This window comes from Mesoplodon bidens, assembly GCF_964165515.1.
Source record: "Mesoplodon bidens genome assembly, chromosome: 12".
Classification (NCBI taxonomy): Eukaryota; Metazoa; Chordata; class Mammalia; order Artiodactyla; family Ziphiidae; genus Mesoplodon; species Mesoplodon bidens.
The window spans coordinates 11,717,003-11,733,219 of NC_138168.1; the positions used below are offsets into that span (position 1 = coordinate 11,717,003).

The 16,217-nt window shown below is 43.6% G+C and overlaps 1 protein-coding gene across 3 annotated transcripts in view; it reads right to left on the reverse strand.

Moving 5' to 3' along the window:
* Window positions 1-16,217, reverse strand: part of KCNQ5 (potassium voltage-gated channel subfamily Q member 5) — a gene marked incomplete at its 5' end in the record, with an annotated part of 571,115 nt that overhangs the window by 199,721 nt on the left and 355,177 nt on the right. For all 3 annotated transcript variants that reach the window (XM_081250514.1, XM_081250512.1, XM_081250513.1), the window contains one exon: window positions 2,851-2,941. In XM_081250514.1, the coding sequence (XP_081106640.1) occupies window positions 2,851-2,941 (91 nt within the window). The remainder of the gene's footprint in view (window positions 1-2,850; window positions 2,942-16,217) is intronic.

The following is a 16,217-nucleotide window of genomic DNA, read 5'->3' on the forward strand; positions in this document are numbered from 1 at the left end:
CTAATACACATGACAATATGTGTTTCTCAAAACTCATGAAACTATACATTTAAAATGGGTGATGCTTATTCTATGTAAATTGTATCTCAATAGTCCTGATTAAAAACAAGAGCATTAGAGGAAAAAAAAAAAAAGACTGAGGGGTAAAAGAAGACTTACAGATGGTCAACAGGTATATGAAAAGAACTCAACATCACTAATCATCAGGGAAATGCAAATCAGTACCACAATAAGATACCACCTCACACGAGTTAGAATGACTATTATTAAAAAGCGAGAGAGAAGTGCTGGACAGAATGTGGAGGAAAGGGAACCCTCCTGCACTGCTGGTGGGAATGTAAATTGGTGCAGCCACTGTGGGGAACAGTATGGAGGTTCCTCCAAATATAAAAAATAAAACTACCATATGATCCTGCGATCCCACTCCTGGGCATACATCCCTAGAAAACTGTAAGTCGAAAAGATGCATGCATGCCGATGTTCACAGCAGCACTATTTACAGTAGATAAGACATGGAGACAATCTAAGTGTCCACTGACAGATGAATGGGTAAAGATGCGATGTGATATATATATCACACACACACTGGAATAATATTCAGCCATAAAAAGAACAAAATCTTGCCATTTGTGACAACATGGATGGCTCTTGAGGGCGTTATGTTTAGTGAAATAAGTGAGACAGAGAAAGACAAATACTGTATGATTTCACTTATGTGGGACCCCTGAACTCGCAGAAACACAGTAGATTGGTGGTTGTGCAGGTGCGGGTGGAGGAAATGGGTGAAGGTGGTCAAAGTGCACAAGCTCCCAGTTATAAGACAAATGGGTTCTGAGGACCTAATGTGCAGCATGGTGCCTATAGCTAACAGTACTGAACTGTCCACTTAGCAGTTTTGCTAAAAGAGTAGATCTTAGGAGTTCTCACCACACATACACACACACACGCACACACACGCACACACACACCACACACAATGGCAACCATGTGAGGTGATGAACTGTTAACTGACTTCACTGTGGTAGTCATTTTGCAATATGTATGTATATAAAATTGTCACGTTACACACTTTAACTTTTCACAATATTATATGTCAATTATATCTCAATAAAGCTGGCAAAATAAAAAAGATGAGTGATGTGTAAAACGTCTACATTTTTATCTACTCACATGCACTCTAGTTACTGAACTCTGGTCAGTTGTCCACTGCTCAGGAAGTTTTAAAAATCATGATATTAACCAGCTTTTAGCTTTTGAATAACGTGAGTTTCTCTGGATTATTTAGAAACTCATTAGCAATGACTGAATTTATATTTCAGAGATTTGGAGGATGCAAACCTCATATTTCACATTCTTGACCTGGTTATAAAAGAAACCTTTTTACAAGATTCTTAATGCTTGATTTACTCATAATATATATCATTGGTCATGCAGTAAATCCAGTTTTTCATGCTCCCAGGTCTAAAAATCAGATTTATATTTTCGATCTGAAATTCCTAGCTGTCGTTCTGTATATGTACCCAAAAGCCAGCTCTGCCTTAGACCTTGGCTCAGACCATCTGTTGTTATCAAAGGGGTGCAGGAGGCTGAAAGCCCACTTACTACCCGAATGGAATCTTGTAAATGGAACAAATCCCCAGTGGGCTCTTCAGTCTATCTGTTTTCTATCTTGGGTTTCACCATAGTAACCTTGACATTAGCAATATACCGCTGAGCACGATTTGTATGGAGACGAATTGGGATAGATTTGTTCCAGGTTCAAAAGTGATTTCTCCCTGTCCCAGGGCAGAGACTTGATGAAGTCTTGGCACTCCAAGCACAAACCAACCTCCGCGAGCACAGGCGAAAGACCAGCTGCCCAGGTTGTACAAGCTGACATCCTTCACTTCCCACCTTCAAGGTAAGAATACTTTTCTTGTATTAAATGCTCGCTGCTGCGCATAACCAATTTCTGTTTATTAAGGAACATGGCCATCTTACCCCACCCACTCTTTCTCTCTTTTCCTCTCTAGTCAAGCAGGTTTTATGGAAAAAGTGAGTTGTTCCAATTTATAGTTCATTCAGACAGTCCTGAGACTGTCAAGTTTGATTTTGGGGACTGAGTGAGTGGGTCAAAATGGATGTAAATGAACCAAACTTTCAATCAGATGTGATTTGAGTATACAGCGCTGTAGTTCAGTTCTAATAGAAAGTATAAGAGTTTAAAAGGCCCAGAATAATTCAGGCTAAAATATCTTGGGGTATTTTTCCATTTTAAAATGAATTGAGCAGTTCTCTGTGGTTGAGGATTGACAGCATAATGGAAACAGAGCAAACTGCAGAATTTCTCACCAGGTAACTTCATTAGCAGCAAAATTCATAATGCAGTCTGCTGGCTGAAAAGAGCACGAAGCCTTCTGTTTTCTTAGGAGGTGCCATATGCTCATAGCTCTTGGCTGACTATACATAGTTACTGCTAAATTGTGGTTACTGGAAAACGCTCTCTATCCTGTAACTTTTAGCAATATTGTAAGAGACCTCAGAGATGCTGATTCTTCTTGTAATTCATTACCATAGAGAAACATAATTAAACCTGCTTCCAAGTATTGCCTTCTACTTACAATGCAACTATAACACATGATACTGCTACATAATAGCAATCTAGAATATTTCTATGTATGCTTGGGGATTGACTAAAGGTTAAAACGGCAGGCAAATGTTCCAGTGACCTTTGAAACTTTTATACTTCACAGAAACTCTCTTTTTTCTAGAGATAACTTTTCGTGGGACAAAATGCATTGCATAAATATTATAGACAATTCTTGTATTATGTAAACTTTATGTACATTTTTGTTCATATGTTTCACTTACCAGAATCAAGAGGCAACTTGAGGCCAACTTTGTGTGCTCGGGGATGGTGGAAAACACTGACAAAATCAAGCAACCAAAGACAAGGAGGAAACTGTAAAACAACAAAAAAAGAGATCTGATGAGAAACTTGCCTTAGCATGACAGGCTTAAGCTCTTATTTCTAATGGATAAAGCACCAGATCCATTTGAATTGGCATTGATTCAATCATAACAGCCCTAAAAGGGACTAGCCATTTTGAATATCAGAATACAATGTGATGTCCAGTGCAAATGGGGCTCCTTTGCAACTTTACTGATGAGAAGGATGAATGTGTGTGTGCATGTGTACGTATGCCGTGTGTGCGTGTGTGCTATGCTTAAATGTCCACAGCTAAGACTCTGCAAGTTTCCTAGAAAGGGCTTTCCCAAACAGGGGTCCTGAAAGGCCCAGACGTGTTTTGTTCTCCTGCTCAGGAGCTCAGGTGGTAGCTGCTCTCCTGTCAAAGGAGCAGACTCATGTTCGGCAGCTTTGGTGAACTGTCAAGGGTTCTAAGTGCTTACTAAGCCACTGGCTCCTTTTCAGAGTCTAGTATTGTTCCTGGATTCTCATTTGCCGTTTCTTTACAGTAATAATAAGAACAGAAAACGACTTCCTCTGCTACCCACGTGCTTCCCATTCCCTTCCGGTCAAACCCCTAGAGAAATGCCCCCAGCTCTACTTGTGCTGCAGTGACAGAGAGCATTTTCCACTAGTCCACCTACAGACATTTTTATTCCTAGAAATACGGAACTTCTGGAGTCCGGTGGAGTGGGGGGGCTGAGTTCCCAAAGTAAACGTCTAATAAAAAGTGCAGGCTCGGTTTTAAAGTTGAAGTTACTTATCCTGAAATTCAAAAAACAAAAATCCCAGTATCTGAGCTCTTTTCCCTAAAAGTCATATTTCTTACTTTTACTCACATGGTACTCATCTCATCTTTTACTCAACAATCTCCTGTAAAACATCAGCTTTGTGTTCTTTAGTACAGCTGGCCTCTGCCTCCTCTTGACTTGCCCTGATGAATCTGCACGTCTTTCTACCACACTTGACTGGGGGCTCCCAAGGGCTGATAGCCAGGGATTGGTGACTTATGGCCTGGGGACAAATCTGGCCAATAAAGTTTTACTGGCACACAGCCACATCCATTCATTTGTGTATTCCCTATGGCTGCGCTCACACAAGAACTGCAGAACTGAGACTTGCGCTCTAAGCACAAGACTGAAGTATTTACTCTCTCTGGCCTTTAGAGGAAAGTCTGCTGACTCCTGACTGATACCATGTATTCCTTATTTCTTTATATCTATTTCAGCACAGAACCCGAAGTGGGTATGCTGATAATTACTCACATTCGGAGGGTTTCGTATAAGCGAGATACTAAGCTAAGCCCCTTTCACATGCACTATCCACGTTATCCTCTCAAATTTATGGAGTAGAAATCTCATTGTTCCCATTTTGCAGATATGGAAACTGAGAATTAAGAACATATTGTGACTCATCCCAGGCTGCTTGGCAGGAAGAGGGGTTCAAGCACTGTGTGTCCTTGAGTTGCCACAAGGTGTCGCTGAGGAGCACAGAGGAGGCCGGCAGTGATGTTCTTGGCTCAGCAAGACTTCTGGGGGTACTTCTCTATCCCTTCCAACTGAGAGGGAGGCAGTTATTCTGAATAGCAGAAGCCTTCAAGAGGAAGGACTCTACTAGGGAGAAAACCTGGTACGTGAGTTAATAACAACTCATCATACTTTGGTCTCATGTACCTGATGATTCAGAATTGTTTGGACTATATTTTAAATTGGCCCTAGCAGACTGTGAACTAGACATCAAATTCCAGCACACCTACAGACCCCCGAACTATTCACGAGAAAGTGAAATCCAGGGATCACTGAGGGAGTTTGGAGGATGAAGTGGCATCAAGTAACGAGTGACAGATGTTTCCCTCCAGTGAGGGGCTGTTATCTGTAGATGCCTCCTGAGTCCAGGTTCAGCAGAAAACATTCAGAGAAGCGAGCAGGGGATGACTCAGTCACTAAGACACCTTCTTCCAAGGGCATCCCAACGGCGGCCTCATGATCTCCGTGTTTGTTCAAAACACACCTACAGGGGCTTCCCTGGTGGTGCAGTGGTTGAGAGTCTGCCTGCTAATGCAGGGGACACAGGTTCGAGCCCTGGTCTGGGAGGATCCTATATGCCGTGGAGCAACGGGGCCCGTGAGCCACAACTGCTGAGCCTGCGCGTCTGGAGCTTGTGCTCCGCAACAAGAGAGGCCGCGATGGTGAGAGGCCCACGCACTGTGATGAAGAGTGGCCCCCGCTTGCCACAACTGGAGAAAGCCCTTGCACAGAAACGAAGACCCAACACAGCCCTAAATAAATAAATAAATGAATAAATTAAAAAAAAAAAGTAAATCCTATTTAAAAACAAAAACAAAAAAAGACCTACATCACGAGCCCTTTTGCTAGCGGCTTCTTCATTAACAGTTGGGTGTTGCTTAACCTTTTCCCTTCATGTCACTACTTTGCCCATTTTCTTTCTTGAGCTGATCTTACCCTCCTTTCTGATAAGAGTAGTTTCTGTGCTAGAATTCTGTTATTTCTATGGGGACCCATCTGACGACAGCAAGCCAAATACCTGCACTGCCCTGGCTGCTTGAGGGGCTGTGATGAACAAATACATTCATTAATGAATTCCTTCCTTTCCTCAACCATTCATCCACTTGTCCAATCAGCAAATATTGATTAAGCATATAATACCAGGCTGAGCCACAGGGATATAACAATAAATAAGATTTTCTTTTCTTGCCTTCTCAGAGTTCAGGATCTGTTGAGGCATACAGGGTAGTAAACAGATGTAAAAAGAAAATTAAAATTCTGAGTGATGATTGCAAGGATAGGGAAGGTACAGGGGACGCCAGGAGCATACAAGAGGGGAGGGATTAGGCAGGACTGGTTACTTCGCTTGTGGAGTTGAGTGCAAAGTGAAAACGTGGAGGCCCTTTGTTTAAAAAGTATTAAGAGTTTCAAGACGGTGACAGCAGAGCATGACACCAAGTGTGGCACCTTTCAAAGTTCTGGGCTCCATAGGACTGCACAGGTGGAATGTCCATGAAGCCAAACTTGGGGTTTGGGAAGACTTCCTGAAGCACGTATGGACCAAAATGAGCCCTGAAGGCCCAGGAGGAGTTAGTCAGCACAACGGCTGGGTGGCTGGGGAGAAGGACACTCTAGGCCATTCACCCGTGTGGGTGAAGGCCAGGTGCAAGTACAGTGTCACCAAAATTCACTAAGTAATCAACAGGGTAGAGTGAGTGAACACCTGCTAGCTAGCTTATCCTCTGGTGGATCATGAAAAACGTAAGGCAGGTTATTCCTGCAAGTTCATTTTTTTGCATAGGAATCATCTTGGTTCCACTGAAAACATGTCCGCGAAAGATGTCATGCCAAGCACAACCGAGGGACGAGCGTAAATCAAAGCAGCCCCTACCTGTAAGGAACTGAAGATCCAGTGTGGTGTGTGAGGTGAACACACAGGGTCATCATAAAGGGTAGAGACAGACGTGTGCTAGGAGAAATGCCCCAGTGCTTGAAAGTGGGGAGGGATTCTCTTCAGTTGGGAATCATGGAAGCACATCAAGAAAATCTCCAAAAATGGGTGTTGCTGGAGCTGGTCTTTGAAGGAACATTTGGGTTTCAACAAGAGAAGTTTCTGGAGAAACACATTCCAGAAAGAGGGCACCATAGGAGAAAGGCAACATGGCAGAATATGAATGAGATAAAGTATTTGCTCCCTGTTTCATGGAACAAAAAGTTATCGAGCTTAACTGTAGCACAGGATGAGACAGGTGGTTGAATTGGGAGTCTGGGGCCATGGTGGGTAAGTCAGGGCCTGTCCTTAGTTCAGGAGACAGTGGGAACCACTGAACATTTTTGAACAGGAAGCTAATATCATCAGAGTTGCTCTGCGGGAAAATAAGTCGGCAGGCGAGTCTCTGAGTACCTGAGAAGCAGAGTCGGGAGTTATGGTGACCAGGTTAGGTTGTGAACTCACTGGCAGAAATGAGGGTAGGACAGAGAGGCAGACTGGACGCTGTGAACACAGGAGCTTCCTGACTTGGTAACTCTGAGGCTCAGGGGTAGAGGCTGGGAAGGGAGGGGGGGCTGAGAAGTCTGCGGTGTCTGTCCATAGTTATTGGTGACGCTCCTAACAAGCCAGGAGGGGAAAAGTCAGGGGAGTAAGGAGGAAAAACCGACTCTGAGGAGAAGAGGACAATCCAGTCTTGGAAGTCCACGGGGAATTGTGCGTCTGAATGCTGGGCACAAAGTCTGGCTGGAATATGGAGGCGCTTTTCTCCTGGAGGAAGTGAATGTGTAGACCGAGCAGAGAAGAAAGTGCAGACGGAGCACAGAAGGTTTGGGTAAGTGGCATAAGGGATATCTGGGGACACTTCCTCATCTTGGAGAGTGACACCATGGAGAAGGCCGGACACACGCTGCTGTGAAGTGGCTCTTGGTGGCGCTGTCAGAGTCAGACTCCCTGGCTGGAGAAGCACTGGGCTGACAGCGTCATCCCTGAGGGGACAGCCTGCACTGCTGGGTCTGAGTATGGCTCTGCTGACCTCCCTGCTCCTGAGGGGCCCGCACCTGTGTGCACGCTCTCAATGCCCCCTCTCCACCTGTCTGTGGGCTGAACAGAAGTGGGGGCAAAGGCAACAATCACTGGACAAGGGGCATCTTAATCCAGGGCCCACGGGCCTCCAAGGGGTCTGCGGATAGAATTTGGAGGGGCTTTGAAAGGGGATGGGAAAAAATTATGTCTTTGTCACGAACCATGGCAAAAACCATGATGGCGTCAGCGTGACTCGGGACTGTCACTCAGAGAAATCACAGATATTTTCATATACCATTTTACAGCTGTAGATGAAACAGTTATGTTTCATCTTAGATACTGATTTTGCCGCATCACTGTTGCAAGATTATGATAGTTATAAGACCCACTGCTGGGAGTTGTTTTTTTAATGCATTAATAAAGAAGCACATGTATTACTATATCAGAAACTTGTTTAATATTTTAACAATAGCATTTCAATGTAATTTTTTTCTTTTGTAATCACCTGTATTTTATGCATTTAAAAAATTATGCTTAAATTCCATACATATGTATTAGCATACGGTATTTGTCTTTCTCTTTCTGACTTACTTCACTCTGTATGACAGACTCTAGGAATTTAAGAAAAAAAAATGTCATGAAGAACCTAGGGGTAAAACAGGAATAAAGACACAGACCTACTAGAGAATGGGCTTGAGGATACAGGGAGGGGGAAGGGTAAGCTGGGAAAAGTGAGAGAGTGACATGGACATATATACACTACCAAACGTAAGGTAGATAGCTAGTGGGAAGCAGCCGCATAGCACAGGGAGATCAGCTCGGTGCTTTGTGACCGCCTGGAGGGGTGGGATAGGGAGGGTGGGAGGGAGGGAGATGCAAGAGGGAAGGGATGTGGGAACAGATGTATATGTATGACTGATTCACTTTGTTATAAAGCAGAAACTAAAAAAAAAAAAAAAAGAAGCATTTAACTCAAAAAAAAAATTATGCTGAGGAATGGTTCACAGGCTTTACCAGACTGCTGATGCATCCATGGCTCACAAAAAATTAGAAGCCTGTGGTGGGAGATATCTGAGGAGGCCAGGGGCTGGGAGCTGCAAAATGGCCTGTTTGGTGGAGGTCACCAACTTAGGTAAGGTTTTTTTTTTTTTTTTTTTTAATCCTAGAGCATTTTAGATATTTATTTCCATATATTTAGTCTTAATTGTTTATTTCCCCCCAGAGGTAGATTTTAAAATAATTTTGAAAAAATATGAATATTCTTTCTTTTATATATTAATCCTGAGATATCATAAAATCTGTATTCCTGCAAAATTATTCTGTAACAGCTACTGGCTTTTATTTTGCCTGAAGTAATCATTTCTATTTCGTTTCTGAGGAAATTCACTTTGGTGTAGACCTTTTGTCCTTTAGAAGGCAGAGATTATTCTAAGAGGAGAAGAAAGGCATTTATGATGCAAAATACCATCAGTTCAAAGCCGCCTATGTTTATTCCAGAAAACTACCATCAGCTTTCGTGGGCTAATTAAGAACCAATTTGCCAGATTTACTTTGGTAGAAAGCTCTACTTGGAAATATCATGGGGGCTTGTGCAAAAGGTGATGTCCATGACTTGGGAAGCCAAGGTCATGCTTCGAGCAGGGGTTCATTTTGCAAGAATTAAAGTGATGTGAAAATAAAGCAAGTTACGCAACGTCATTCACACACACACACACACACACACACACACACACACACACACACCAGCCCCCCAGGAGCCACTGTGAACTATGCCGTGGAGAAAGGAGACGCAGGGCTGATGCCGCCCGTGGGCTCTCAGCGAGCTGAGCTCAGCTGGCAGGCAGACTCACAGCACGAGCTCTGTGGGCTGCCGTAACCACACAGTCCCACCTAGAAGGTGCTCTTGGCAAGTCTTTTGGGGGACAATGCGCTTTCCATGTGTAACTGTCCACGAGTCAACTGGTCGGAAAACTCTGGGGGAGGGGAGATCTCAAATGTCTTAAATGGATTGGAATCATGGGATTAAAATAAAGAAGGCTAACAGGAAAGTAGATAGGAAGTTTTTAAAGAAAACAACTCTTCAGAAATAACTTCCCAAGGAAATTCAACCTTAGCTCTGACTTCTCATAAATTTTTCAGTATTGCTTTGATAGACTGTGTTTTATTTTTTGGGGGTTTTTTTTTGGCTGAGCCTTGTGGCTTGCGGGATCTTGGTTTCCCAACCAGGGACTGAACCCGGGCCCTTGGCAGTGAAAGCGCAGAGTCCTAACCACTGGACCACAAGGGAAATCTTAATAGAGTGCGTATTTGAGGCAAGACCTCACAGGTGCATTGTGAATGATGAGGGCTGGAGCCCACACGCAGGCATCAGGGACCACAGACGACACACCGGCTGCCCCCGCACTTGCCTGAGGACATGCTCCCTAAGAAATCGAAACCTCACCACAAGAGAAATGGCTGGAGACCATTTTTTTTTCTTCCAGCATCCTAAATTTGCCTTTATTTCTAAACTTGGCACTTTGCAAAATGTCCTTTCTGCATAATTTTTCCATAAAAGGGCATTTTGCACATGAAATCTATCCACTGCATGCCCTAGCTTCCACTGCAAAGCAGCAAAAATTAAATACGACATTTTTGGTGTCTTTAAAGGTGAGCTGGAATATTTGATTGAAAACACTGCACAATATTGCTTTTCAGGTGCAATGAGCCCTACACATTAATAAAGATCCTGATAAATAAATACTAGCACCATAACCTCTGGGAAGTTGCAAAAATAGGTCATCAGCTAAGAGATTCAAAAAGAGAAACGCTGCCTTTTACACCTGTGTGGGGTGAAAAGGAGATCAGAGGATCCAGGAAAGGGCGGTTTCTGCTTGCACGGCGAGTTTCCGCAGAGGGCCAGGCTGATGCCAGCGAGTGAAAACAAGAAAGAAGACCCAGAGCGGTACAAGAGCCCCCCTCAGAGCAGAAGCATTGGGCCTGCTTCTCACCCAGGAGCAGGAATCCCAGTGGCGAGAAGAGATCTGACTGTGCTCCCCCTCGAGCCAGGGGCTGTTGTAAAGACGTCACTGGTGGACAACTGTGCAGGCCCAGCTCCTGAGCCCCCAGCACTTAGAGAAGCACAGGCCTGTGACAGACACTCCTGCTGGAGCCAGGTGTCCTGCTCCGGGGCCCCTCCTCACCTCACCCTCCTCTCTAGGGTCTGGACCCCGAGGACGCGCCCCTCCCTCCATGCTTGTTCTTCAGACACTGGAGGCGGCTTTACCACGACTCCCCGTCAGCCCTCAGATCACACACACCCCGCGAGTGAAGCAGCGCCCATGTCTGTCTCCTCGTCACTGCTGTTGAAAAGCACATCCCGTTCGTTCCCGCATCCCTCAAGTTTGACTCAGGCCCATCATTATCCTCCAGTCTCAGCAAAAGATGGAGCACTTAATCATCAGCATGAAATATCTGCACCCTCAGTTCTGGCCAGGGAGTCCAAATCCAAGCTTTCCACTGCCCAGCTATCAGCAAAAGTCTGCTTTCAAAAAAGACTGTCTTGAAGATACACACTTGCTCATTTTCCTGTATTTTTCCTGCCACATCACAGGGCACGGAGCAAACGTGGCCACTGACAGCCTGTGTACTCGGACCTCATTACCTTGATTGCTCATAGAACTATTTTCACGAAACTATGTTTGCTTTTCTGCTGTTTTCTTGAGGAGTAAAAAGCCTTTAACCAATTTACTATATTTTAAGAGTTCCTCTGTACTTCACCTTGTATTTGGTCAATGAGGTATCATGTAAGAAATTTCTCAGGATTTTATCACAAGAAACATCTTCTTGTAAAATGATGGGCAAATTGTTGGCCATTTTTAATGATTTTATGTTGCTGGGTCCAGATTTATTATGTTATAAGGCATCAAAGTGTTTGTGGATGAAACTGAAAAACTTTTATGGATAAACATTAATAAATCTTGAAAAATGTAATAGATCCTAAATGACTAAAGTGAGGAAAATATTCTGAGTGTCAAAAAAAGAGTAAAGTAGGGCACCTTGGACTTTGTATATTGATAAGCTCAATCACAACTCCTAGAAATATCCCAGATAGAATATAAGCAAATGAATTTTAATAAATTCAAGAGAACAGCTATGATTACCAGAAAGCAACACAGGTTCACCAACAGTAAGAAACACTGACCTGTGCTTATTTCCTGTTTTGATTGGTTTCCCAGCTTGCTCTATCAGGGGCATAGAGTATAGATAAAAAGTCTTGATTTCAGCAAAGCACCGTTAAGTGGTTTATAATATCCCTGAAGAAAAGAAGTGGAAATTCAGGCAGGATAGACGACGCTACAACTCTTGGGAGGTCGTGTACCTGGTGAGAAGCCTGGAGAGCTGAGCCACGGGGTATGTAAGAAAACTCTGAACACTTGTGTCTTGAACACAGGTGAAATCCTATGATCCATCAAGCCAAAGCACTATCCGTTGCTTCTGGGAAAAATGATGGGGTTTTACTTTATGGAGGCAGCGATCTTTTAACATAGTTGTCTCCTTGCCTTGGCTGCTAGGAAGCTCGGCAGTGAATTTGTGACTCGTTTATAACAGTGCAGATCCCTCTGTTAGCAGCCTCAAGTCCTTTCTGAATGATACAGGGTATCTGGGATAGACCTGATGAAGGCGTGATTTTGTCTATAACTCCTCTTTCCTTGGAGTAGGAGTATTAATGCAGCCTAAAGCTGCACTCTTTTTAAAGAAGCAAATGACACCACTGGCTCAAATTTAACAATGTAAACTAAACCTAAATTTCTCTCACTTAAGTTTCTGAAAAGCTGTTTACATTTGTTGCTTTTACATTTTATTATGTTAATCTTGATTCATTTATTCCTAGCATGAACTACCAACTCCCTACTCCAGGAGTCCCCAGATGTTCTGTGCTTGTCTTCAGAGGCAACAGAACACTATTTCCTAAAGGGCCCGAGGTCTGCAATTTAGAAACCCACCAGTCAGGTCCTTGCCTCTGCAAGCTGTTTCAGTGTCCTTTCCAGGAAACACCACTGAGACTGAAAACCAGTGTATATGGTTCAGAGAGAACAAATCTAAAATAAAAAACCAAACCAGTTTTCCTACTGTCCTATAGTGAATGTATGCAACAGGAGAGCATTCTATTTGATATTTTATATCTTTGTTACCCTGTTATATTTTCCTCTGAGCAAACAGCGTCATCTGGGATTCTTATTTGCTTGTTTATTTTGGTCTCTTCTGTTAGAATGTAAGCTTCCTGAGGGCAGGAACAGATTCTCTCTCTTATTTGCCATGTTATTACCAGTAACCAGAATCAGGTCTTGTACTAGCAAATTCATTTATTCATGTAACATGTATTACTCAGGGCCTGCCATGTACCAGGCACTGTTCTTGGTGCTGAAGGCATAGTAGTGAATAGGACAGACAAAAATCTGTGCCTTACATTCTAGTAGGAGAGTTGGGACATGAGCAATGTAAATAAATAAGATGTATACAATGTTAGAGAGCAATATAACTGCTAAATAAAGGACAGGATGCAGACACTCAGGGATTTGAAAGTTTGGACAGAGTGCCCGGGAAGGTCTTACTAAGAAGGTGACATTTGTTGAATTTTGAATTTCAGAAGTGAAATCCCATGACCTATCAAGCCAAAGCAATGGTGCGTTTGGGATTCAGCTGGCACGGGTCTTCCCAGTTCTGCTCCCTAAAGCACTGCTTTATCATGCCAATTCCCTGTTTTAAAAGTTATGGTTCCTTTCTTTTGTTGTCATATCCAAACTCCTTTGCCTGGGTTTTAAGATCCCCACCGGAACAGTAATTCCTCCATTCTCCCAGAGAGACCCTCTGGGCAGCCCCATCTGCTCTATTTTCTGCACAATACCATGTGTGATATGATAATGGTGTATAAGAACGGAACTTCACCCTTCCACGTGCTGCTCCTCTGAGCCAGTAAGTCATATGGCAGCTGGTACCCACGCTCCTGCTTTCTGGCCCATCCAGCCCCCTGTCCACATACCTCACTGCCTCTCCCCTAGAGCTGTTTTAAAGACTAAATAAGGCAGCATCAAACTCAGAATTTGTCTTTTAACATAACAAAGAAGTATATAAATACCAAATTGAGTTAAAAATGCCAACTGAGCATCACACTGACACATAATTGCTACACAATTTCTACAAGTTTTAACAAGGATAAAATCATGAAAGTATTAAAGTGACTTATAATCTAAAACCTCTGCTTATAAAGCAGGACATCTGAAAATGTAAAACATGGGACAATGCCCAGCAGGGTCTGAGGTGCTCACGTAACTTCATGGTGTGTCTAGGCAAACCCACGAGAACGACAACATGATAAGATAGTTGGGTTGGAAGGTGTGGCCACGTTCCCCAGGCTGACAGGCTGCAGTGCATTCCTGACACACAGCAGCCTTGGCCTGCTGGACCTCAGCGTCCAGTCCCTCGCTACTCCAGCTTCTGGAAAGGACTCGAGGCTGCTCTGAATTAATAGGTGGCACCACCGAGAAGCTGCCGGGCTGCAGTCTGTACGTGGGAAGGAGCCTCGGTTGAAGTGACCAGGCAGAGATTCACCCTTAAAATGAACACTAAGGACTGCTGACCAAGGCTGCCTTGCTGATGAACAGGCCACATGCAGTTCCCCAACTGAGAAAGGGGCCCCAGCAGAAGAGCATGCTAACCACAGCCATGAATGAAATAAAAGCTGTCTGCAAAGGCTGAGGAAGAGACAACATTGTACAATCTATGTGAATGTTCCTTTTAAAGGCATCTTTTCAAGAGGTAATTTTGGTGCTGACACCATGAAAAATAATCCAGTCCAACAGTTTTGATAATATGAACCCATGTGGATTAAATTTTCCATGCTTTGTTTCAAAAGGTCTGTTTATGCAAGAAAGTGAATTATGGCAAAGGTTGAAAACATATGTTAAAAGATGTTTGACAACAGTTGTCTGGCCTGAATGATTTTTCCATAAAAAGATGGTCAATTTATTAGGCAAATAATAATTTAATCATTGCAATTTTCTATGAATATATGATAATAACCATTACATTATCTGAAAGTGAATAACAAAAATTCTGAAGTAATTTATTTAAATATTTTTATTGGAAGAAAAGTAAAAGGGGATAAAAGTAGGCTTAAAGTTTTAAGCAAAAAGTTATTTTAAAGTACTATATTTGGTAATAAAAAATCAATTATGAATTTGTTTCATAAGTGGATCCATGTGATCCACTTACTTTAAAAATAGATTTTCCTTAAAAGGTTTCCTGAGAGCAGTCACACTACATGGGAAATCTCGGTGCAGCTCTTTGTTACACATATGCCAGGAGGACCCATCACTTCTCGTGAAATGAGACTTCTAAGTCTCACAGAATAAAAACTTTCAACCCAATGGAGTCAGGTTATGCTATGGGGGCTATGGAGTGGGTAACTGCTACTGATTTTCTCTATTTGGCCTACAGAAATAAAGTAGTAAAGTGACTAAAACAGCAGAAAACAAAACCTTTGCAAGTAAAGTACTCTTGGCAGTAGACTTTATGATGTGGTACAACATCAGAAAAAATAAACCCAGAAAACAGATGTCTCCACATAGTAATAACCATAAACTCTGAAACTACTACACATGTAAGTACCTGCCCAAGGGATAAGGAAGATGCATGTTTCTTCTGGGGACTGACCTACAGTGGCACTTGTTGCTCTTGGTGACCTGAGCTGAACGGAAGCTGAAAGCCGGCATCACACTGAGTGGAGCCGCTGAATAGTTTATGGACCAGCAAAGCTGGCAAGCACAGACAGACACTAGACAGTACGTATTTCCCACCTCTAAAAATATACTGTAGTCAGTTAAAAAAACTGTAGACACTCTTCCAGGGCCCGGTAAGTAAGTAAAAGGGTCTGCTTTCTCTTGCTGCCGCTATGTAGATAGATATCAAGAATATTTTATGTTTGTTTCCAAAACAGTGAAGTTGGTGATTCCATGTATATAATACACACAACTGAGGTGGGCGTGGCTACCATGGTGGGGCAGGAAGAGGCTGAGCTCACTCCCTCCCACAGGTACACCAAAATTACAGCTACCTACACAGCAACCATCTACAGGAACCCCCTGCAGGCTAGCAGAAAAGATTTCCCACAACTAAAGAGATAAAGAAAAAACCACAACGAGATGGGTAGGAGGGGCAGAGCCATGGTTTAGTCAAGACCCACATCCCCAGGTACGTGACCAACGAACAGGAGGGTAACCACAACTGCAGAGGTTCTGAGTCCCACACTGGGCTCCCAATCACGGGGGTCTTGCACTGGAAACATGAGACCCCACCCCAGAGCAGCTGGCGGTAAAGGCCAGCAGGGCTTACGTACGAGAGCCAGAGGACTGGGGGAAACAGAGACTCCACTCTGAAAGGGAGTGCACAAAGTCTCACAAGCTCCGAGTCCAAGTGCAGAGGCAGTAATCTGAAAGAAGCCTGAGTCAGACGTACTTGCTGATCTCAGAAAGACGCCCAGAGAGGCAGGAGGCAACGGGGACTCCCACTGGGGACACAGATGCTGGAAGCAGCCATCTGGGGGCTCATTTTATCAGGAGGACACTGGTGCAGTCAAGCACTAGCTTGGGGTTCTTCTTCCAGCCTAGTAGCGCCGGGGGTTTACCTGCCTATCAGCAAGCCAGCACCAAACCTGGGGTCCCTGGGCCCCACAGCCAGCCATGCTGGGATCTGGCCCAGCCAACCAGTGTAC